Genomic DNA, 26328 nt, shown 5'->3' with positions numbered 1-26328 from the left:
CCGCAAAAAAGGAGAGAAGAATGGACTTCATGTTTAAACATACAACAACTGCAGGAGTCGCTTAAAGGTTCTTATTAAAATTAGTGTGGTTTAAGTCTCATTTTAACAATGAATGTAACTTAACTGTGTAGAATATCTGTAGCTGTACGATTTTATTAGTTAAAATATACAATTGTAAAAAAATTGCCAAAGTATTAATTGCAACTTGATATTCTGATTACAGCAAGAATCTCAACTCTCGGCTCAGCTTTCGTGAGTGAGGATGGGAAAGTGTCATTTTGAGAATCGGTTCGAGTTTAAAAAATATCAAATTTCATGCAACTTCTTTATTTCATGATGTCCCTGCGAGGAAAAATCTGGGGGGGGGGGGGTGACGCCATTGAGCCTGCCTCATATAGCTATTTGTGAATTTGCAATTGCCTAAATCGTGTGTACATCAAATTAAATATGCTGGGGTTCTATTACCATTAAAAACTAAGCATAAAATATTTCAATATGCAAGCATTTGTAGGATGCTAGTGAATTCACAAAAACTTAAATAAAATAATATCATTCTTATTTTTCCTTTTCCATGGTACAACTTTTATAAAACGATAATCCATAGTAAACTAAATTAATTGCATAAAAATGTAATTGTAGATACTTATTTTCAAATAACTAAATATTTTTCAAAGCAACCAAATTGGGATCAAAATAGTTTTAAAATAGTTTTTTAAGCTCTACAAATATAAAATTTTCCTGGGATTCTCCCTCTATGGCTGGAAGGTAGACTACCCGCACCTCCCGGTTGAACCCCCGAAATAAAAGTTCACCAGCCGCCACTGCTCTAACCCCTCTCATCTCCCTACTTTAAGGACAAAAATAGGAATCAGGGAAACCCTGAATGAAACGTACAAAGGGGTGGGAGACGACGATTGTGGAAGAAGCAGTGGAGATACAATTTTCTTATCTAAAGACTTAATCTCTGTTACGACGTGCCATGACCAACTACATTTTCATTTATTTCATTTAACTTTATTTATTTATCTTAACTTTATTTATTTAAATTCCTTCGTCATTTGGGCTTCTGAAGAGTTGCGCCACACCAATTTTAGTATTATTGGCCAGTGATGATGATGATAAAGTATATAAATCCAACGGTATCGGGAGGTATTTGGCGGATGAGCTTGCTATTATAAAACGTTATCGCATTTAATATTTATGATGTAATTATTTTATCAATTACATTGTATATAAGTGAAGACTTTTATGCCCATCAAAAACGTCTGCATAAAAAATTACGAAATAGAAAAGTCTTAAAGGATGGAAGACGCGCGAAGACAACTAGTAAAAAAAAACATTAAGTAATGCAAGGAAAAAGTAACGAGCATTCCAGGATTCGACCGTGGAAACATCTTGCCTGTAGTCTGACGCATTATCCGTTGCTACAGGGGACACCCTTTATGCTATTTTATCTGAGAGATTAATGCTAATGTTAATTATCGGAAATGGAGGATCGTAAAGCCTCTAAAGGCTAATAATTAGCGTAATAATGCAATATCTTCTGGTCATGATGTGATCTGAAAATATCAAGGCGAAACCTAAGGAGGAAGCGGGTTTAATTTGAGTCGTAATATTGTTCTCCCGTAAGAAAAAGCAAACAGACGTATAAGAAAGTGACTTTATGTAAAAGTAGTGAAATACCGGAAAATGCTGCTACACTATTTTCAATGTTAATCTTATTTCGACCCGTTTTAAAGTTTCATCGTCATCATCAGGAAAAATATGGTTAATTCACATACGACACGCCATCGATGTAGTCAGCACATAAGAGAAGGAATTTTTCGGTAGGATATTTATTGTGCGGGGTTCAAGTTCATTTATTCAAGCGTGACAAGCGTTGAGGAGACTCTGAGAAAGAGACATGGGAGTTGGTTCAACGTTGGCGAGTTCTGCAGGGTAAAAGCCAAGCATAGTTTTGCAATCGCTGTTAGCGGTGGTGCGTTCTACTTGTCTGATGAGGGGTGCAAGCGATGGTTTTTATGACAAAAAAGGAATGCAAGGGACGTTCAATTCAGTATAAACTTGTATGACAGTAGGTAACCAGGAATTACGTTCGAGAGGGGGGGGTCCAAAACAAGGGTGGAAATTGTTTTAAAAACAGGGTTGTAAGTAGAGGCTTTTAAACTAATTCTAACACTTTTCATAATCGAGAAGTACTTCATCTGTCAAAGAAATCTATTGCAAATTCATAATTTTTCAATATATATATATATTTTTATTTTATGAAAGAAAGAAATTGTGTTTTATATTTTGGAGGGGGAGGGGGATCCGGACCTCCCCTCTTGCTACGCCACTGTTGTATGAGTTTTTTTCTAATTAGAGCAAATTGTTGAAATATTGGGTAAGTACCTTAATTTCTCTTAATAGAGTGGTTTCCTGTTATTTTTTATTGCCTAAATTGAAAGATTTTATCTCCTGGAGTACTCATTTCACGCTTTTATATTTTTAAATGACGATATCTATTTTTAGCGATTAAATGAAAAATGAAAATTTTCAAACGCGCGAAAACGCGACGGCTAAGTATGAATGCTGGGAAAACCCCGTGTGGCGTCATTCTGGTTCCCGCTGTCAGCGTGTGAGGTGACCTTGGGACGAGGCTTTGAGCGCTGATACGATGCAGGTTGCTAGCAGGTGGCAGAGTACCCTGCTAGCAGGTTGCGCTTGGCTTAATTAAGGATTATTAATACCCTATCAAACGAAGGAAACTTTCCGAACTTAGGCAATTTTAATGGGTGTTTATTAAGGCATGTTACCCTGAGCTCTTTGCCTCATGCAAGAATTGGTAATCTCAGACGATGTAAAGCTCCTATCTACTCGTATAGAAACTAGGTTCACGTGATGTCACGTGGAGTGGAACCGCATGGGCGCCAATTTGGCCTTTTTCAAATGAGGTTAAAATTGACCATTGCCATTCGTCCAAACTGGGATTTCTAAAACCAAATAATTTGTATATTTTGAATACACTAATGGTGGGTAACGAGTCGCAATCAATGCCTTTCGTTTTCTTTGATGAAGGAAACTACCCTATTCTGTAGAAAATTGTATGACGGTGGGTAACCAGGAATTTCGTTCAAGAGGGGGGGGGGGGTCGAAAACCAGGGTGGAAATTGTTTTAAAAACAGGGTTGTAAGTAGAGGCTTTTTATCTAATTCTCACATATTTCATAATCGAAAAAAACTTCATCTGTTAAAGAAATCCATTGCAAATTCATAATTTTTCAGTATTTTTTTAAAAATTTTATGAAAGGAAGAAATTGTGTTTTTATATTTTGGAGGGGGGGGGGGATCCGGACCTCCCCTCGCGCTACGTCACTGTTGTATGAATTTGTAAATTAGAGCAATAATAAACGATTAAAATTTTTCCTGGTGTATACTTCTGACGAATATTTCTCGGGTTCTTAGCCAGGTTAATGCTTTTATATAAGCCGACGTTGAAATTGGACTTCCATAAAGTAACACAGCCTTCCATAAAGTAACACAGCCCCACACAAGTCGTCTCCCGAAACGTCGGCTTATATAAAAGACTTAACCTGGCTGAGAACCCGAGAAATATTCGTTAGAGCAATAATTGTTGAAATATTGGGTACCTTAATTTAATCTCTTAATTGCTATAACCCTCAAAGATTTTTGTGAACTAATGCCTTCCCTTTAAAATCCATCGTCAAACGTGTCCGGTGGAAACTCTCGGAACGATCGCGCTCCTCTCATGTGACAATACCCCTCCCACCATTTCCGCTCCTGCCCAGGCTCCCAAGGCTTTGCCGACCCTGGAGTGCGTAACCTTGGAACGTGCAGGGGACCTCCGTGGAGGATCGAAGTCTAGGCATTGTGAATGCCTTCTACTAGGCGAAGGAGGCGCCATCGAACGCCACTCCTCCTCGCGGACGACACCGGAACTTACGTATTTGCTCTGATGGTCAATAATCCTTGCGGAGTTTGGGGGGGGGGGGGTCGCTCTTGTTCCTGCATATTCCAGTGCTCATCTCCTATAAGCCTTGTGAACGTGGTCATCTTAAACTTTTAACTACGGGATGATTCGTGGCACGATATGGTTGAAATGATTAACATTGATTATATCTGGGATTGCGCAATTTTCCACGTAGCGATGGAAAAATCGATTTAGATTACAATAATAATTTTACGTTCTTGGAGTTTTGGTCAAATTATTCAAAAGTAATTGGCCTACGTTTCTTTTTCTTTTAAACCAACCCCAGGGCTTATTTTCACAGGATTGATTATTCCAATAATAATAATCAATCCTGTGAAAATAAGCCCTGATGACGGTTTAAAATCAACCGAAAAGTAGGAAAATCACATTTACTGTAAGACACGGTCTCAGGAGTTACTTTGTGGAATTTCTTCATCATATAACAAAATAAAATAAAATTACTTTGTCTTATTCCACACTTTATTTTATTATATCGTGCTATTTAAATTTAAGTGTGGAATAAAAGAAAGTAATTTTATTTTATTACATAGGGAAATCACTTTTGAATTATTTGGCCTAAACCCCAAGAACTTAAGATCATTATATAATAGAGGTCAAGAGAAGTAGAAAAAAATCTAATGATTTAGATTACAATCGGAAATCGAGTTTATAATCGTCAAAGATCGAGGAAATCGAGATCGAACCATGGTAATCGAATTTCGTTACAAAATCGATTTTTCAACTTCGATCTTAACCATTTTGTTTGATTTCAGCAGCGTCACTATCAGACTATGATAACGTCATCCGTTCCATCTGAAAGACTTTTCCATTGGGCCAGCAAAATTGGAAAGGCATACCCTCGATTAACATCTCAATCAGTTGATCTTTCTTAATAATTTTAGTGAAGCCAAATGGTTCTAATCGATGATTCTTAAACTTTAATGTGAATGTATTCGTTAACTTTTACTATCAATAATTTTAGCATTTACTGTAATTAGATTTTGTTTTATCACTCCTCTGTGTATTTTGAATGCTTTTCAAATGAAAAATAATAATAATGTTTTTGAACGAACCGTGTTCTAACGTGAACTATCGATTTTTAAAATATATATCGATCTTTTGCTTCTTATTTCGATTTTGTGAAAAGTCGAGCTTTTCATTTCGATTGAAATTGATTTCGACCGATATTTTTCCATCACTATTTCGACTAAATTTCTTTACGCACGCCGCATTTCATTCACACCACGTTACAAACTTGATAATATTTTATTATACCACGAAACGCGTCGTGTGCAAATTAATCTAGTGGAAAATTGAGAAATGTTCAATCTGTTCCAAATTATTTTTACAGGCTTTCATCTCCGGCGTGTTAACTTGTAACTTCCGCATTGGCACTGTGTTCAGAAGTAACTTGAAAGGGCACATCTATTGTTAGAGTACACCATTGAAATGTTACTAAATATTTCTCGTAAATACTTGTAGTTGAAAGGTATGCAGTGCAGGGAATGCAATAACGAGAGGTATTGTGCGAAAAATTCACGGGGGTAACTTCCACATTTCGCACAATTGTGCATTGCGGGTGACTCCCGTAAAAGTTATCACCGTGGCTAGTCCCGGTATACTTAAAAAAAAAAAAAAAAAAAAAGAAAAACGAGATGTATGTCGTATGATGATTTTTTTTTCTCTTGATAATTTCCAAAGTTTGTGGTCTCTTTTCGTTAATATGTATTTGTTTACATCATATTTGTAAAGGCACTAGTATAGTGACCTTACCCAGAGAGTGACTCCACTGTAATTCATGTGTTGCTAATTTATTTCAAGTTTCTACTATAAAACGCCCGGTATTTCATGATTTCTAACACAAATAAATGTTAAATTACCGGAAAAACCAAATAATTGATTATTTACTGCGCAAATTCCATTACGCAGTCAGCAGAAACTTCGTCATCAGTGCCGATATTTTGATGCAATAACTAACACCAGCGCGATAAACAAATACCAGTTTACCAATAAACAGTAATATCGTTTCTCATAATTAGAAACCACGCAGCTTAAGTTGAAACTGAACTCCGAAATGACAAATGAATTGCCTTCCTCGGCAAGTCTGATTCTTGGCGGAGAGAATCGGAATTGTTGCCGGGGCCAACGTGGTTGCGCTGCGAAGAAATGACTTTTTCACGCGTAGCAGATTTAAGGTGACAGACGCCATTTGTCAAAGCTACCGCGAATATTACGAAAGAGGATACTCAAGTCGGCGTCTAAATGTGTTGTCACCGACCGTGCATCTTTCGAATTTTGTAAACTAAAGGGATGCCGACTTTCCAAATATATTGGGGGGGGCCCAAACCGGGGACCTTGCCCCGGGAAATTTTATAAGTAGTGAGTTTTAAGTTTTTTAAGAATTTTAGAAGAGTCATATGATCAACATGAGAACCCTGATAACTCGAATATCGATATCGGGACACTCCGTAGAAAATAGACAAGCCTGGCACATTTTTCCTCACACCCATAACGAATTTTTGAGGGGGCTCGGGCCCCCTCAGGCCCCATGAAGTCGGCGCCACTGTGAGTTTAAAAAAATTCGCCCCTTGCGTCTCTGACGGAGCAATTGATCCAAGCTTCGCGGGGAAATAAGGTAAAACTAGGGGTCGTACCCTAAATTTTATGTTCCTCATGTTGTGATCTATCAAATTCACGAAATCTCATTTCTATTCTTCGCAATTACGTTCATTGTTCTACAAAATATTGGAAAAAAAGTGGATCTCATTCAACTCATCACCGCGCCGCGGAGATTTTTGAACACTGATTAAAGTGCGACCAAAGTGGGAGCAGAAATCAGCCGTATATGGGATAGAATTAGTCCTTCTCTATGAAGTCCCCTTGAAAGATACAATGAGTTCTCCTGTCCCTATGCTTAAGAACGAATTTTGCTGTGACAGCTTAGGGAGATATCTACAACAAAAGTTTTTCACCGTGCCGATTGAGAGAATACTGCAATATCAAGACAACGGTCTACAGCAACGCGGCGATGTCGTCTTGCATCGAGAAAGATTCCATTGCGTCCGGATGCATTTATTTTAGCTCCTGCCCTTGAAGAAACCAGATTCTCCCCCTACCCGCCTTTTTTCGACGATTCTCGAATGCCCGCGGTTTATTTCATTTTTGAGTCGCTTTCCCCGTTTCCTTGGGAGCGTTGAATTTTTTCGTGTCGCCATGTCGGCTTGTAAGGCGTGACTCTGCGGACTGAATGCTATAGAACACTCGTTTTAGCTACCATACATGCGGATGTCTCACAGTAAGTAGTCCACGTAAATACGCTAAATATGGCTTTTAGATAAGTTTTCCTGGATATCAGACAATTACCTATACCACTTATTTTTTATCAGAGCGCGACCCGGGTTTCAATGAATTATCATCATCTTCAGGCGCAAATTATGATTAAATATGATGTGGAGTGTATTCATTGAAATGCAGCGATTGCAATGGTGTATACGTGGAACAGACGGGAAGAAGTTTTGAAAACAAATCATAATTTGCGCCTGTAGATGATGATAATTTGTTGAGACCCGGGTCGCGCTCTGATAAAAAATAAGTGGTAGAAGTAATTGTCTGATATCCAGGAAAACTTATAATTGAATACCACAAAGTAAATCAAGAATTAGTGAATTTTGGCTTTTAGATGTTACTAGCAGGCCACCCGGCGTTTCTTGGGAAAGATTGTGCCCAGATTGTATCACTCTACTCAGTGGCGGCTGTAAAAAACAAATCCAATGTGTTTCATTCTTAAATGAAAATTATTTATTATATCTTTGTTGCATATTTTCATTCAATAATTGATTTCTATTTATTACTGTATTTAGACTCTTAAATAATTGCTGAGCTGTAAACTTATTTTTAAAAATGGTCAAATCGGATGTAAAAATCTGTGAACAATAAACTATGTTATTATTATTATCTCTATCGTCTCAGGATCAAATTTGTGTATTCTCATTTTAATAATAAAATGAAAATACTTTTATTCCACCTATTAATTTAAAGGTATGACTACTTTTTTTTCATTTTTTATACCTATTTTTGTTATTTTTTCAGTCGATTTCCTCTTTCTCTTCAATTTGTCCCGCAATATCGTATAGCTGAATATTTTCCCCGCGGCTCCGAGTGGAATTGTTGTCTGTAGCCCGGTCAAAATAGACATAGACCCTTGCATGAATTCCCAACATGCTGAAAATGTATAGGAACGTTAAAAATACCAGTCTCTTGAAATCCTGAAAAGTCCCCATCGATTCCGTGTGTGCAAAAATTTTTTTTCAAGGTTAAACGTCACAAAAATGGATTGTTTGCATTTTTTGGCCAAACGGTTAGTTTTACGATAAAAATTTCTCAGACCAAATTTGTAAATCAGGAAATTATCTACAACATTGTGATTGTACTTTTTTCTCTACGAATTGCCATTTCTGAGAAAAAGCCATTCAAAAGTTAGCTGCAGTTGTATTCTCCGATATGTGCATGACTATTTTGTTGCGCTCTTCGTACATAATTGGACAGCTCCAGCTAACTTTGAAATGGCTTTTTCTCAAAAATGGTAAATCTTGGAGAAAAAAGTACATGAACAGTTTTGTAGATAATTTCATGGTCTACAATTTGGTCTGAGCAATTTTTATTGTAAAACTAACCGTTTGGCCAAAAAATGCACCATCCATTTTTGTGACGTTTAACCTGTAATAAAATTTTTTTGTACGCACGGAATCGATGGGGACTTTTCAGGATTTCATGAGAGGGGTATTTTTAACGTTCCTGTAAATTTTCAGCTTGTTGGGAATTTATGTGAGGGTAACCCTATTTTTGGGCTGATTTGACCGGGCTATGGGTCGTCGGCGCTCCGATCTGACTCACAGCTGCCACCCACCGCCTTCTCCAAAAACTCTACCCCCCTCTCTTTGGCCGTCTGCTTCAGCGGCTGTCTGGAGATAAGAGAGGTCTTGAGGAGGGCTCTTCCGTCTCACGCCTTGTGGCCTTTCGAGCGTAGGCGCGACTACGGTGGGTGCCGTGTTACCCACGCGTATTCTCCAACGGACGCAAAAGTATATACGATGATCACTCCATATCTAATGCACCCAAAGTTCCTGACACCAGAACGTTCATTTTAAGCACTTCCAATTTTTACAGTGTATAAACACATCCTTTAGGAACACCTTGTCACTTTTCAACATAATCTCCGTATTTTCAATAGCCTCATGCCGCCATGGAACTAATAGGGTGGTTTCCTATTTTTTTTTGCCTAAATCGAAATCGAAAGGATTAAATACGTACTCCTGGAGTACGCATTTAATGCTTTTAGATATTTAAATGACGATATCTATTTTTCGCGATTAAATGAAAAGGGAAAATTTTCAAGCGCGGGAAAACGCGACGGCTAAGTATGAATGTTGGGAAAGGCCCGTGTTACCGAATTCTGGTTCTGGCTGCCGCCGTGTGAGGCTTGATGCGAGGATATGAAAGACGCTACGATGCAGGCTGCTAGCAGGTAGCAGAGTACCCTGCTAGCAGGTAGCGTTCGGCTTAAATGAGGATTATTAATATCCTATCAAACAAAGGAAACTTTCCGACCCTTGGCAATTTTAATAAGTGATTATTAAGAGATGTATCCTTGAGCTCTGTGCCACATGCATGCATTGGTAATCTCAGACGATATAAAAGTCCTATCTACTCGTATAGAAACTAGGTCCCAGTGAAGTCACGTGGAGTGGCATCGCATGGTCGCCAATCTGGCCTTCTTCAAATTAGGTTAAAATTGACAATTAACATTCGTCTAAACTGGGATTTCTAAAACCAAATAATTTGTAGGTATATTATGAATACGCTAATGGTGGGTAACTAATCGCAATCAATACCTTTCGTTTTCTTTGATGAAACAAACTACCATATTTTCTAGAATTTAAGTTTGTGCTAACGCAAAAAATACACCACACTCACAACACAAAGAAATGTGCGCAAAAAATGTTGTTATGTAATCTCACTGGTTGTAGTAAACATGGTTTACCGGCACTGCGGAAACGCGGCGCGCTCTATAATACGAATCTCTCATACTTATTAATATTTTTTATACCTGATAATGGCGTAGCAGCTGAAACTGGTCGGAATTTTTGAAATACATTGTGGAAGTAACATAGTGTTTTCTTATTGGTAATTTCCGAGGTGAGGTTGCTGACCGAGTTTCTCGCGGAAATAAGGTATAATTAGAGGTGTGAAACGAAATTACATGCATGACGATTTGATTTATCGAATTCATTACTTTTCAATGCTATTCCTCACAATGACAAACATTGTACTTTAAAAATATTGGAAAAAAGTGGATCACATTGCACTCATCACCGCGCCGTGGACATTTTTATTAACCGATTAAATTCGATCTAAGTGACAACAGAAATGAGCCTTCCATGTGATGGAATTGGGCCACTTCTATGCTGTCTCCACGCCGCAAACAATCCCATCGACAACAACAACTCCGTTACTAGTCATCAGTAACCATCAATAACCTGCCCTACTGCTGAATTCACTTTTATTTTACATTCATCCCCTTTGCTCAACAGCATCTGGCAAGGAACCGGCTCCGTTTCACCGTGTTCCTGCGCGGCAGCCTCGCATACACTCCGTGAGTTGGTGTAAAGTTCCTCTCGCGTCTCCATTTTCCTGGCTTGTTCGTGACGGGACAGTTAGGTGGACTAACAAAAGACGATCGCTTCTTTCTCCTGGCCGACTCGCCCGCTCGCGATGACGCAAGCATGGGGGTGGGTTGGGGTTTAAAAAGTGTATGAATAGGCATTCCCTCATTTACCACTCCTTACTCCCGTATCGCATATTACCCGTTCGTCTCCAAGGCAACCAAGTGCCGAGGAAATGCGTCTACTACACTCTATACTAAAGCCTGAGTTTCACGTCGAATGAGACTGCCATAATTGTCGCCAAGGGCAGTGGCGCAGCGAGGGGGGTTTTTGGGGGAAAACCCCCTCCCAGATATCTGAGAAATTCTTAAGTTTAATCCATTTTACTTAATTGGATCGATATTACTAACAGAATAGTGTAAGAATTAGTAAAATGTCCCTCAGAAAGCCGAAAAACTCACCATTTCGAACCATTTATCTTAAAATTCCGCAATTTATTAATCTCGCACCTACCGTTTATCCTGGTGGATATTCCATACCCTCACACTCCCCGATATTAGTTGCAACTAAACCCCCCCCCCCCCCCCCCGGCCTTAATTCCAAGCTGCGCCCCTGGCCAAGGGGACTTCATTGTTATCACCCGATTTAAAAAAAATAGAATCTGAGACCCTAAAAGATTCAGTGTCCGGCGTGATACGGTGGAAATCTTTGATATTCAGCTTAGTAAAACCACTTGTCTGTTTCCACGCAATTTTATTCAAACCGACCATGATAATGGCACAAGTTGCCGAAACCATGGTTGGTTTAAATAAAAGTGCGTGGAAACAGACAAGTGGTTTTACTAAGCTGAATCTGACACCCTGTTATAAGTGGACAACTATTCCGCACAGGTCAAACTTGATCCTCTAAAAAAAGTCATTTTTCGGCCCACCCTGTTGACCACGTCCCTCGTCATTTCGTTCTCATTTCCAGGGCCTCGCAATCACTGTCCGCGCGTTCAATTTGAGGGTGTTACCTAATTAAGGGTTGTATCATCAGTAATCACGATCAGTTGAGTTCGACGTGCTAACTCTCTGAGTCATCCGCTAATTTTACCTCTCCCTTTCTTTGTTCGGTGAAGTTGTTCTTCTAGGTAGGTACCGCCGCGGCGTTATAGTTGACACTTAACCCATTAATCCCCAGCCTTGCGTTAACGCAACATTATTGAATTCTAATTCTCAGAACAAGTTTCTACATCAGAATAATTTTTTTTTCGATTTACTGACTTTTTAAAGTATCTCTAGTTCTAATTTTGTAATTTCCACCAACATTTTCATTCATTTAATTGTATTCTTATGACTGATGGCATTTGGCACAAAAAAATCGATGCGCACATACGAAGCACCCTAGGAAAAATGACGTACCCCAGCATGTCCGTCAAGGCAGAATGGGGCATTTCCTCCAAAGGAATACTGATAACTCCCGGCGAAGATGTCGAGTGTACAAATCAAGATAAAAAAATAAAAGATGTAACCTAATTTTTAAAAATTACTTTTTTTGTATTTATTTACCGGAGTTTTCCCAGCGTTGCGTGTACGCAGAATTTTGAAAATCATATAATATGATGAAAATATTTTTTTCCAGAAACTTATCTTAATTAGGTCAAAATAAATCGGAAAATGAGAAATAATTTAAGTTAAAAGCCCTGAATACAGTCTGGGGAATAATGTGTTAATAAAACAAATTGTCATAGTATTATTTTTTCCGATAAATTCCAATATCATTGATTTTTCCTCTACGCTGAAAATGTATGAAAATAGGGTATTATTTTACAAGAGGTACAATCCGGATTTCGCCTTCAAACCTTCACTTTCCTGTAGTATTTTTGCCTCCTGATTAACGTGGTGACATTCATTCCTGGCGGAAATTAATAGTTAATGAGATATTTTAACTTTTATGGATAGCGATTTTCGGGTTCTGCGCATGCGCCGCCATTTACGATCTTCACTTACTCACCCTTTACTTTACGCACTTCACCTTCTGCGCATGCGCAAACATGAGCATGCCGCCACGTTTAAAATTTCACTCTAGCCATAAACACTGAAAGGTAAGCACATTTTAACCACTTCTACCTCCCACCCTACCAACTGGAACAGCTCGAAGGATATTTTTTCTAGTTGACCAACTCTTACATGTGCCCGGAAAGTGATTTACCCACTTTACCAACTGTACCAGCTCGAAGGATATTTTTTCTAGTTGACCAACTCGTACATGTGCCCGGAAAGTGATTCACCCACTTTACCAACTGGACCAGCTCGAAGGATATTTTTTTCTAGTTGACCAGCCCGTACATGTGCCCAGAAAGTGATTTATCCACTTCTACCTCCCACTTTGTTATGTATTGGACCATCACTAGGGATATTTTTCTCTAGTTTACAATTTCAAACATGTTCCGCCGCCATTTACCGCCATTCCAATATGGCCGCGCATGCGCAGAACCCGAAAATCGCTATCCATAAAAGTTAAAATATCTCGAAAACTATTAATTTCCGCTAGGAATGAATGTCACCACGTTAATCAGGAGGCAAACATACTACAGGAAAGTGAAGGTTTGAAGGCGAAATCCGGATTGTACCTCTTGTAAAAATTTACCGAAAATAGTTATGCTTGGTTTTCGAATGTGATTTACACTCCTGGCATATCCTCCTTGATTTCAGTACAGAATGAGCACATTGAAAATTTCAGGACATAGAGCGTACCCTTGTCTTACTTCTTTCCTTATTCTTGCCCTTGGATTAGTTTTCTTGACACTTTTTCTATTATGTTATATCTCTTCTCAATTTCTAGTACATTATACCTTATATAAATTATATAATTGAAATTAAATTTGAATGTGTAGGACCCTAGACGCAGTTTTTGTGCCACCCTTTTGATCGTACATTATACCATGTCCCAACTTCTAATGCATTATACCTATCCTCAGTTATATAATCCAAATTAATATGAATTTAAAGGACCCAATATAAGTAGAGTTTTCTTGACACTTCTTTTAAAATTATTCCTTTTCTCAATTTCTAGTGCATTATACCTTTTCTCAATTACATAATCCAAATTAAATGTGAATTTATAGGGCTCCTGGGCATAGTTTTCTTGCCACACTTTGGAAATTAGGATGTTATGCTGGTATTCGTGCTTGTTCCTATGCAATGAATGGAAACATCTCCTCTTGGAAATCGCTCCTGCCGCTTTTCATCCTTCTCTTGTTTTTTTTCCCCAGTTGTCGCGATGTTTTATTTTTCATGCAGCTTGTTCTCGCTTCAAGAAGCGGCCCTCTCGTGTGCTCGTTTCGCGAACGCTCGTCTTTGTGTCTTTTCCTGCTTTGAAGGAAACCCAAGCGCTCTTCGTCTTCTTTCGCACGCGGTTTATAATCCTGTGCTTCCCCCGCAACTTCAGTGAGGAGGGTCGAGGGGGGGGGGGGTAAGGCGAGGTGGGTTGGTTTTTGCGCCGGTGAGGAAAGGGGGACGACCTGCAGTGTGTATGAGAGATGGTCGAATGCCGTTAAAACTGCGATTCCGTCACGCCACGTACAAGAACTTAGTTCGCGGCCGCGTGGGGACGGTACCTTGCGGTCTCCGCTTGAGGTTGAGGCGCGACTCCTTTGTTTACGACAGGGCGTTCAACCGTTTCCACCACGCTGCGAGTTAGTCTCTTGTTTTTTTTTTATAATATCATTAATCCCTCTTACCAAGGGGACTGCATAAAAGATGCCCGATTCCATCCCATAGGAAGGCGGATTTATGTTGCCGTTTCGGTCGCATTTTAATTGGTTTTCAAAAATGTAAGCAGGAGAAGAAAGAAAGAAATTATCAGCAGAATAGCCCAGGCGAAGAGAGCATTCCATCAAAAGAGAGACCTGCTTACAGAGGGAAACTTAAATATGGAAGTAAAGAAATAATTTATAAGAACCTACATTTGGAGCAGGGGCGCAGCTAGGAATTAAGCCTGGGGGGGTTTAGGTTCAACTAATAGCGGGGTGTGTGTGGGGGGTATGGTATACCCACCAGGATAAGCTGTAGGTACGAGATTAATAAATTGCGGAATTTTAAGATAAATGGTTCAAAATGGTGAGTTTTACGGCTTTCTGGGGGATATATTATTAATTCTTACAATATTTTATCAGTAATATCAATAAAATTAAGTAAAATGGATTAAACTTAAAATTTCTGTGAGCTCTGGGAGGGGGGTTTAACCCCCCAAAACCCCCCCTCGCTGCGCCACTGAAGGGGACTGCATAAAAGATGCCCGATTCCATCCCATAGGAAGGCGGATTTCTGTTGCCGTTTCGGTCGCATTTTAATTGGGTTTCAAAAATGTAAACAGGAGGAGTAAGAAAGAAATAATCAGCAGAATAGCCCAGATGAAGAGAGCATTCCACCAAAAGAAAGACCTGCTTACAGCGGGAAACTTAAATATGAAAGTAAAGAAAAAATTTATAAGAACCTACGTTTCGAGTATGCTCCTATACGGAAGTGAGGCATGGACAATGACCGCAGCGGAGAAAGCAAGGATAGAGGCCATCGAAATGTGGTGCTACAGAAGAATGATGAAGATCAAATGGATCGTCCGAGTTAGTAACGAGGAAGTCCTAAGACAAATAGGAGAGAAGAGAAGCCTCATGAAAACCTTAATAAGAAGACGGAACAACCTTATAGGCCACATATTGAGACGTGATGACCTGATAAAGACAATCGTCGAGGGGCAAGTGGGAGGCAAATACGGAAAAGGAAGACCTCGAACAAAATATATGGAACCAGTAAAGAAGGATGTGAAAGAGAAGAAATTCGTAGGTGTGAAAATATTAGAAGTGACGGTTGCGAAACAGGAATATGCTGATCGTCTCTCCTTTCTGAGAAAACAGAGTTGAATTTTTTATTACCTATGATTTATAAATTAAAAAAAAGCAAGCTGTAATTACATTATTTGCCTATGTGAGTGAATCAACGATTACCGTATGGAATATTTCCACTGCTGCCAAATAGGTACTTATTGTTAACTACTATGCCTTTGCATGAATCGGAAGTCTGCCGATTTTTGCCTTTTCAGGAATGTGGAAGTATAATTTATCAGTGTGCGAAACATTTTTAAGACCGTGTGGTGTGTATGAGGAGATTCTCTTGAATGCTGCGTGTTGGTGATTGATCTCCCTCTCCCAAGCACCCTATGGGTTGGTCGTAGTGTATCATGTAGATTCTTAATTCGTTCAACGTTTAACTTCACAAATAGCATGAGTGTCATACCTCCGTGAGGAATGTCCGCCTGAAGGAAATCGTTGTATCGCGTTGGTATGTGTACATTCAAACCTACAACCAATAGGATCCTTGCTTACAGAACATCTTCGGTCGCGACCTATTAATTAAGCTACTGCACCTAATTATTATCTTAATCCAACATCGAGGTCGCAACCCTTCCCGTAAATATGAACTCTGAGGGAAGATTACGCTGTTATCCCTAAGGTAACTTAGTCTAATGATCAAAATTTTTGGATCCAAAAGTCATAAATTAATGTTAATACTATGATAAAAGTTAAATATATATTTATTGTCACTCGACTTTCCCGTTGGTTTGCTGCGTCATCGTAATTTTTATTGTTGTTCATAATTTCCTTGTAAATCTTCGATAAGAAACCGGATTTTAAGTTCTGGAGTACAACATAATAAGTTTAGGTTCTAATTAGTACGGTAAACTTATGACGATATTGAATTCATGACAGTCTTTCGCCCATTCTCTTCCTGAATCTGAATAGTGCTTGGAACTTTGGAGCTGTTATTTAAACCCTCGAATGTCGTTTCTTTGACAGCTATGCTCGCCGTTGTCTCTCGCTTAACCCACGCGAACTCGGGGATGGAAAATAGGAACTGCCCCGCCAACGCGAAACAGAGGACCTCTCCGCCGATCGGTCCATATTCGTTCGCCTCTCTCGCGTGTTTTGTTTTCTATTTTGTAGATGGCCACCGACGCACAATCGGGAACTGAAACGCGCATACTGGCCCAACGCTTTTAAGCCCCTCCTTCGCTTAAAAATATGTGCAATTTAATGTTTTTTCATCAAGAGGTTTGTGCGGTCAAACCGCTTGTGCTAGCCATAACGTTCATGAAAACGTATTTCGACATCAGCGATGTTAAATACTATTAAACCGGAAGAGCAGTCATTATATATCTCAGCTTTTATTACGATAGGTTAACCTTGCCGCACTGATACGCCAAAACTCTCAATCAAGACTTAAGCCCAGGTTTCTCGGAGGTTTCTTGGATGGCTAATTTTTAGATATACCTATGGGTGTGCGAGTATTCGAAAATTCGAGTCGAGTGGAATAATTGGTTCTCGACTCGAGTGATTTGAGTACCATTATGAATGTCGAGTCGAGTCGAGTAGTTTCGGTTACAGAGCTGTCGAGCTCAGCAAGTTCAGATATATACTGGCATGAGGCGCTGTCATGAAACTCATGTAGTAATATCGTTTTAAAGGCAATAAGTCGTTCTAATGCCTTGCCCCTGAAGTTTCGGGCCGCTGTGCATATAGCTGGCAGTAGTCAGCATGGGCACCGTCTTCAGACCCGGCGGCGTTTTTGGAGAAATCGGAGAATCGGAAATTATTTTTCACAACATTGGTACTAGTGGTCTAAATGGATACCGGGACAGCGCGCAGCATTCCGTTTGCTTGGACCTAAACATCATCAGTAATTTTGGTTCCTACTGGCATCAGTTATATATCTGTGGATTATTTTTATTTATAGAATATTCCTTCATTTCTGTAATGATAAAAAATTCTTGGAGTATAGTTCATATAATGCAAACAGTTTTTTTGCCAAAGTTTCGGTTTATTTGAAAACCTTCCTCAGGGCTATCAATGAAAAAAATGAGAGTACAATAATTTATTAAAAGATTATATTGAAAACTGTTTTGTAACCTTTATTTATGCATCAATATTGCATATTATTGTATTTTATTGTACTCGTATTATTTCATTCATAGTCCTGAGAAAGGTTTTAAAATAAACCGAAACGTTGGCTTACAATGTTTTGCATTATATATGACCTATACTCCATGAAATTTTGATCATTAATTAATAGAGGTCAAACCAAAGAGAAAAAGAAAATTAATTTCTGTAGGAAGAACAAATCATGGTTTCGCTAATAGTGGCCCACGTCGCCCTAATGACGGCATTGGGATTTCCCTATCCCATTCCTTCCTTTCCTATCCCTATCCCTGGAGGCGTAGTCGGGCTCTCATGCGCCAAAAACGTGTATAATAGGATTCGGAGCAGGGTTTTCGGGTTGACCTCCACGTTGTTTCATCTACATGACGACGGTCTCGCCGGCGGTGCAGCTGGCGTCTGCAGGTTCGAAGTGTTTGATGCACGAGCAGACGAAATGATGCGCCGAAGGCGCTTGAGGAATAGGGTGGTTTCCTATTATTATTTTATTGCCTAAATCGAAAGTACGTTTTTCACGCTTTTAGATTTTTAAATGACGATATCTGTTTTTCGCGATTAAAAGAAAAGTGAAAATTTTCAAGCACGCGAATACGCGACGGCTAAGTATGAATGATGAGAAAAGTCCGTGTGACGTCGTTCTGGTTCCCGCTACCGCAGGTGAAGTGACCTTGGGGCGACGCTTTGAGCGCTGATACGACGCAGGATGCTGGCAGGTCGCAGAGTACCCTGCTAGCTGGTAGCGCTTGGCTTAAATAAGGATTATTAATACCCTATCAAACGAAGGAAACTTTCCGACCATAGGCAGTTTTAATACGTGATTATTAAGAGATGTTTCTCTGAAGTCTGTGTCTCATGCATGCATTGGTAACCTAAGACGATTTAAAAGTCCTATCTACTCGTATAGCATCTAGGTCCCAGTATCGTCACGTGGAGTGGAATCGCACGGGCGTCTATCTGGCCTTTTTCAAATGAGGTTTAAATTGACCATTAACATTCCTCAAAACTGGGATTTCAAAAACCAAATAATTTGTATATAATGAATACAATAAGGGTGGGCAACGAATCGCAATCAATGCCTTTCGTTTTCTTTGATGAAGGAAACTACCCTATGGTCCCGGTATTCAAAGAGTGTCCACCACTACCAATGTTGTGACAAAACAATTAAAACAAAAATGAAGTATGTTTGCGTGGTATGTGTATCATGTTGTTTATGAGAAGAAATAGCTTAAAAAGTAAATAACTGTTTGTAGATTGAGCATCTAAATCTGGGAAAACAAAATAAAAAAATAGTGGAGCAATAAAAAAAAGAACTGGCGCAACTATTTTTTTAATAGCGATAAAGGCCTTTTTTTGGGTTTAGATTGGAGTCTTATTCGTTTTTTTTTTTTTTTCGATTTTTCCATTTTTTTTGCGGGTTTTATGAATTTTGTATTTGGTTTTTAAACGTATCATTTAGAATTTTTTTAAAAGGCTTTTAAATGTTTTTATGTAAAAAAAGAACGCAAGAAGGAAAGACTCACAGACGATTGATATGTTTCGGCAGTGTATGTGTAGTCGTAAGGTTTTCGTTATGATTCCAGATATTGATTAGTAGTGGATTTTGGATAGTGCATTTGGCATTCTGCATTTTATGGCTCTTAATTTTGGCCCATGTATGAGTACGAGAGCACTTAAATTCGTATATTCCGCGTTAGGTATTCATGGGCACGCGGTCCTTGGCCTTGCATATGAGGTTGGATGTCTTCGTGGCACAGTTAAAACGTGTCACTATATCATATTTCCCAATACTAAATACTTTTGTGCACAGTGGTAACCCATATACAATTCGATTTTATCTAGTGTGTATTTCGACCCAATGGGGGAGGGAGGGCATAGATCCACCACTGCATCTCGCAATTTCAACAAATGTTTTCATTGCTAACCTGCGCAATGACGTGCCCAGTATAACGGCCTTTTACTTAGACTATGCTTCTCCACCCAGAATATATTTCTCTGTGGTGTAACTGGTGGCAGTCGGTAGATCCGGGTTCCTATCCCGGCTGGTCATAATTTTTTCGTGGCGAATTTCACCCTTGGTTTTTGCCCACAGCCTCTGCCCTTCGCATCCTTTCCACCTCTCTCCTCCCACGGATCACGCAGGAAGGACGCATTTCTCCCGTGGGCTGAAGGGTGTGGGACGAAGTTTACGGGGGCAGATTCAGGGGGAGTCCATTTAAGAACGCGGAGGACACGCCCGCTTCACGCTATCGCCGCGCATAGGGAGTGCGACGGGCGACCACATCGAAATTAACAGACGGAGAGAACTTGAAGGAAAACCACACAGGATATTTTGAAAGTTAAAAAAAAGCCTTGCGCCATAAAGCCGTGTTCAGTACAACTTGACTGAACTTGGCGTAACAATGGAGTCGAAATCCCCAAAAGAACGTCAATAAAGGTTTTCTTTACCCAATTGTGAAAAGCAGAGAAAACTTTGTACATACATAATTCCACAAAATATTGAACATACGACCTAGGTTTCGACAATGATGACGTACCACGTTGATATATAGGTCGCCAATTAAATATTTATTAGGAATAACAAACTTTTATTTACTTTTCATTATGTTAAGTAGATTCTATAAAGTCATGCCTGAGTCAACGAATTATTTTCTTAATCCATTTCCACCCAGAAAAATTTCCGTTTGCGATTGCTAAGATACAATAAAACCACAAAAACCCGCATGTGACGACCATACAGGTAATGAAATACCACCTGTAACGAGAGGAGTTCCCGGTCCCTTGGACTATACTGTAATCGCCAATGTTAATTTCACCGCTTGTAGCTAGTTTGTGTGATATGAAATCCCCGTTATAACTAACTATTCTTTGGTCCCTTGCGGAATTATTTCCTCTTTTATAAAGAAATTACGGTCTTATTGGCTAATTAACCGCTCCATACGTTATCATTAGTCTTTCTCACGTGTAGCCATCACCACATACTTAGTTCTACCGCTGATCTTTATTGAAAGATGGATTTAAATCCTCCCCTTCACAGCCGTTTGATAGAAAGGGTGGGACGATGTTTTATTGTCACAGATCTGTTGCTTGAATAAAGACGATTTACGGAATGTTCGCCGGCAATTCTGTGATGTCGGCGTTGGTGGCGGCGGGGTGACGTCCTCGCCTGCCAAAAAAGAGGTCGTGGGTTCTAGTCCCGCCTGGGTAGGGTTCCCCGGTCCAGGGCACGGTTGTTCGCGTACGTTTACTTGTTACATTTGTTTACTTGGTACAAAATGGCCGATAAGAGCTGTAACCGGAGGTTTGAGAATGAACTTAAAAAAATTAACAAAATGTTTTTAGCAAAATGCCTTTATTATATTAATATAACGAAATATTGCGACTAACGAAATAGAACGATAGTTCCCTGAAATTTGTATGCCGTCTTTCGACATCGAGTGTAATATTTTTGTGATACATCAACTTGTTTCTTCAGAATGACCCCTATAATTTAGCTACACGGGGTAGTTACGAGGTCAGAATCTAATATTGTTCAATTTCTGCGAGTGACCTTGACAGTAAGGATTAAACATCAGAGCGAGCATACTTTTGTATGAACTAAATTTTATATAAAATGTACAATGCCATTTCCTCTTTAATTCCACGGTAATTGCATCTACTTTAAAGAGAGTAGACGTCCATATTGAATTTCCGTTTGGATGAGGTACATATGCGAGGACGTGCAAAACAACCTCATACAATGGAAAGTGGAAGCAGCCTATAGTATATTGATGAACCATTTCAAGGAACGAAGCGCAAGATGTAATGCAATAAGGGACAAGTATGGAAGTATTTTTAATTGAAAGCGAAGACAAAGCCGAGAGATGGAAGGATTACCCGGAGGAATTTAACAACGGAAGGAAACTTATCCAAAAAAATATCAAAGAGGAAAGTGAAGTAGAAAAGGATGACGTGGAGGCGAGCATCTTAAGATCGGAATTTGACGCTGCAATAAGTGACCTGCGAAAAAATAAGGCCCCTGGAATAGATGAAATTCCTGCAGAGCTAATTTAAAAAATCAGGAGAAAAGGTCTTTACTCAACTGTATAAAATTATCTGTGATGTGTACTCAACAGGAGATTTACCTAGTGACTCCCGTCTCCTTCCGTAAGAGGGCTTATTTTTACCGGCTTAAAAAATAAACTGATACGTGTATTAAGGTATCGCTTAAGCTTATGTAACTTATTTGTTATAATTCCTCATCAGAAAGGAGTCCTGGTTTTTCTTAAAGAGCGTAATATGCTCAGAATGTATGTAGGATGTTGTCATATGACTAAGGTCGGCGGAGATAGGTTAAATATTCTTAACACTACCATCCAAGCGAGAATTCTAGATTTTATAGGACTTTTATAATCTGACTGAGTTAGAACTAATTTATTTGCGTTCACTGCCTAAACATTTGCTTACTTTTAGGGACTATTTTCAATGCAATTTAAAGAGAGTATTATTAGTATAATATTAATATATTAGAATATTATCTTGACAGTCACCCTCCTGAATAAATAAAATATTCTGGGTAGCATCTTAAAAAGAGGGCTAACCTTAAATCAAGTGGGTGCCTATCGATGTAAGGAAAGAAAAGGATGTGTCTGTCATGTTCCGTCCTTAAATCACTTTGGAATGCAAGAAATACTCACAGACTCACTTGTTGCGTTTGAAATTCACTCGTGGTGTTGCAAGTTCAAACAATGATCGTAGAATTGCTTGGGAAGTGAAAATTGATGTGAACAATAGAGAAGGCAGATTCTTTATACAGCTTTGTGGTTGTAATCAGGAATGAAGACCGTAACTTCTCTTCTGACCAATAGAAAAATAACAAATAAATTTCAACATTTTTCATCTATTGGCAGAAATAAATGATATTGATTGCCTCGGATATTATCTCATGTAGAGTGCCTCTTTATACTATGTGTAGACTCATTATATTTGTTTTTTTTTGTGTGGTATTTATTTTTCATCTCTTTTTCTTTTTAGGTGAGTCTTGGTAACTCAAGGTTATTTTCTGACGTTATTGGTGAAACCATCTTGACAGTGCTGCGGTAAGTTTCAGTTTGAAATTATCTTGATGCTTTAAAATTAGCGAAATAGTGGAAGAATGAGATTAGAAGAATATCAAAACTTGTGAAAGTGCTATAAAATGATGTCATTATCATAAGTCATCAATCTGGAGATTGATTTGATGTTCTGACGTATAAATCAGAAGAACCGCCTCCCTGTCGGCTGGCTGAGAGCTTGCGAATCTGGAAAGATGCGTTAAATTTACCGTTGGAAGTGAATTTCATTGTCTATTGTCGTGAAAGTAAATTAAGTATCAGTAATTTTTGATGTTCCTCGTAATGACTGATTATTTACTGCATCGATATAATGCTGACACCATTTTAGACTATTTTTAATGACATTATTTTTCAAGTTATTGTTTTTCTGTGTGTTCATCGTAAAGAAAAAAGTTTCATATATATTTAAAATGAATTATAAGAAATACTTGTTTCATTAACTCTTAACCTTCAATTATTTTATGAAGTGATCGAATGGAGGGGATGATAATGTCGGAAGAAATGAAGATTTTTGTCTGGGAAATGTGAGAATCTATGAACTCAGGATCTTGGAACAACCCTGTTAAACTTCTTTTTAACGAGAGGTTGTGATTGACAATATCAAATTGTACTCCTGAACTGGCTCCATTTGATTTCCATTTACTCTTTTTTTTACTGCTTACGGGCCATGAGTCTCAGCTACGTGATTGTATGCGCCACGCATAGTTTAAATTCATGTCACCTCTGAAAAGTCACCTTACGTTCAAGTTGGTGTAGTAGATAAAAATGACTTATGACGAGGATTGATGGCGTGAGAAAAATCGCTTTTTGGCACTGCGCACTGCCTCGTCTTCGAGGAATTTTAATGGACGCTACTTGTCACTTCTTTTCATCGACTTAATCTTCCACTTGCCTACGCAGTGAATCCCAAAGACGATCACGGAGACAGTACATGTTATTGTTAATGGGGAACATGCACAATTTTTTTAAAGTACTGTAATATGAAGGTCCCTACCTCAAATGTAGTCGCCGAAAATCTGGCGGATGAACAGTGTATTTTATCTGAGTTATGAGTGTTTAAAAATTAATCTTCATCGGCTGCTTGAAAACACGACGTCATCGGAGCGTGACGTCACGGTACGGTATTCACTGATGACAGACTGAGGAAGTGGAGAGAAAATCGGTCTATGCAGGGGCTCAAACGCAAATTTGGCGAAAATAATTGCTATTTTTACTTCGATCTTGCATTCAAGGCTCTACCACTCTACTCTCTTAGCGAAGTGAATGGTGTACCGTCCGATGATGTCAGAAGGCATTTCAGGTCACGTGACTTCAAGCGATATTCGAGCACTTTTAATTAGCATTTAATGACGCATGTGGAATACTATTAGAGTTTTGACGTATATATTTGGACTCGTGAAAAAATTGTCTATTCGATGAGACTTACTAGCACGATGAACAAATTTCATGCATGTTCCCCATTCTAAAGGTTGAGCATGCGATCATTTTCTCCATCCCCCAGAATGATTGCTCCAGAGAGATGTTTTCAGGGACCAAAAAAGTGATCTCGTGACCTCATATCGGCGCAAAAAAGGTAGAACGCTGAACTTTAAGCATATGTATGAAATTCTGCAGAAGCTCTATAGGGTCGTGTCATATATCGATTTACTCATTGTTTATTCGGCTTTCCCAATCGAGCTTTGGCAGAATTTCGTTCAAATGCTTAAAGTTTAGTCTTTTACCTTTTTTTGCGGCGATATTAGGGTATTGCATAGATGGAGGCCACATGTATCCCATAGAACACTGATTTCTGCTGCTACTTCAGTCAAAAATGACCGCTTTCCCTTCGCTCTTAGCAGTTTAGTGTAATAGAAGTGAAGTACCTGGGAGTTACGATAACTTCGAACCTCTCGTGAGGAACACATAAAAGGAATATTTACTGAATAGCTCTGAAGAAGTTAGGATTCGTCGTGCGTATTGTGGGAAGATTTTCGGATGAGAAAGTAAAAATAAGGTGCTATTTCGCTCCTGTCCGACCACACCTTGAATATGCAGCGAGCGTATGGGATCCAGTGCAGAAAGACTTAATTCGTGAACTGAATAAAATACAAAGGAAAGCTACGCGACTTGTCAAAAACAGCAACGAGCGTACAGACAGAATTACCCAAATGTTAAACGCATTAGGCTGGGAGCCTCCAGAGATTCGAAGGATGCGCTCAAGGCTTACATTGCTTGAACAATTGGGTTGAGAATTGCTATGTTTGGGAACAACACGGCCAATAGCAGCAATAAGACCAATCAGCCCACTCAGGTGAAATGATTACATCGTAACTCTTTTTATTTACCTAAAATCATATTTTATTCGTTTTGACAATAGTTTAAACAAACTTTGTAGACGCTGGACTTCTTATTACTACCTTAGTATGCCTCAGATTAGCAACAAAATATTAATTATTATGTTCTAAAGATTTTATTTCGTTAAAGGAAATAATTTATGACTACAAATTGCATTTATAGGTTTGCATATATGTATTGCATATACAGAGAAGAACTCGCGGGAAACAAAGCAGCAATTTAACTAACTTTAACTCACGATATAATCAATATAAGTGATTACTTTTTCTATGATGATAAAATCTGCAACGAAGAGACATTTAATGGGGGAAATGAGTGTCAAGATACAAAATATGGTACACGTCAAACAGACTATACGTATGATCAGTGGAGGCAAAAAAAAACGGAAAAATCTTAGAGCCCAACTATATATACAGGTCCAACGGAAACGATAAATTAAGAGAGAAAATGAGCCAAACGGTAGATATTGGAATTCGCTTTTACCCCGAACCATAAAGGATTTTTATTTTCCCATGAAGGATGTAATTTCGCATTTCCTTTTTACTTATGTGTAAACGGCTGGTGTCCTAACTCCTAACACTACTTGCCACACGCCTTTTAGGCGGCTTGCGGGGTAGTATGTAAGTAGATGTAGATGAAGTGTTCTCCCGTAGCTGTTGCTGGATCCAAGCCCGAAAAAATAAATATTCGAACGAAGTCAGGGGCAGTTGAGATATGAGGTTGGAAAGACACCAACTGGAGGCGGAAATGACGTCGAATATATATTTTCCCACCGCATTGGTCGAGCCGTTTTCAACGCACATATCTCCGCGATTCTTCTTGGCGTATTTTTATACGGCAAACTTTCTCTCCAGTTTATTCTCGGCGAGACTTCGTGGCAGGCGGTTATTCAGCGAACCCTATTTTTGGATTTCATCTCTTCCAAGAGGGCATCATTTCTTTAATTGAGATGTTCTTGTGTGGAGCTCGACGATTTCCGGTGTACATCTTCAGCGTTTAAAGACAATACTACCAAGTATTTTCTCTTTTCTACTTGAAGGGAGATATTTTTTATGGAAAAGACGGGCATGGGTCTTGGGATAAAAATTATGTATCACTCTCCAATAACAAAATAAAAGACTGTGTGTATGTAGGTATCTATGCTTTTTGGCGAATAATTGGACGAAGAAAATTTCTCTTTTGCCAAAAAAAACTCTGTCCTTATCCATCTTGTGAGTTTGTGAGTCGAGTCGAGTTTCGAGTCGGATAATCGATTCCATTAGCAGAAAAAATTTACTGAGATAAAATAAGTGTAGTGATA

General features: G+C 38.9%; 2 protein-coding genes across 2 annotated transcripts in view; both read left to right on the top strand.

Annotated features, from left to right (window-relative positions):
* LOC124163848 (zinc finger MYM-type protein 1-like) overlaps positions 1 to 256 on the top strand; it is a 28361-nt gene extending 28105 nt beyond the window's left edge. The window contains exon 3 of the mRNA XM_046540952.1: positions 224 to 256. Coding sequence (XP_046396908.1) covers positions 224 to 256 — 33 coding nt within the window. The remainder of the gene's footprint in view (positions 1 to 223) is intronic.
* LOC124163847 (proline-, glutamic acid- and leucine-rich protein 1-like) overlaps positions 1 to 26328 on the top strand; it is a 429998-nt gene that overhangs the window by 16622 nt on the left and 387048 nt on the right. The window lies entirely within an intron of this gene.

This window comes from Ischnura elegans, chromosome 8 (assembly GCF_921293095.1).
Source record: "Ischnura elegans chromosome 8, ioIscEleg1.1, whole genome shotgun sequence".
Classification (NCBI taxonomy): domain Eukaryota; kingdom Metazoa; phylum Arthropoda; class Insecta; order Odonata; family Coenagrionidae; genus Ischnura; species Ischnura elegans.
This window is presented reverse-complemented; position numbering and strand designations above follow the sequence as displayed.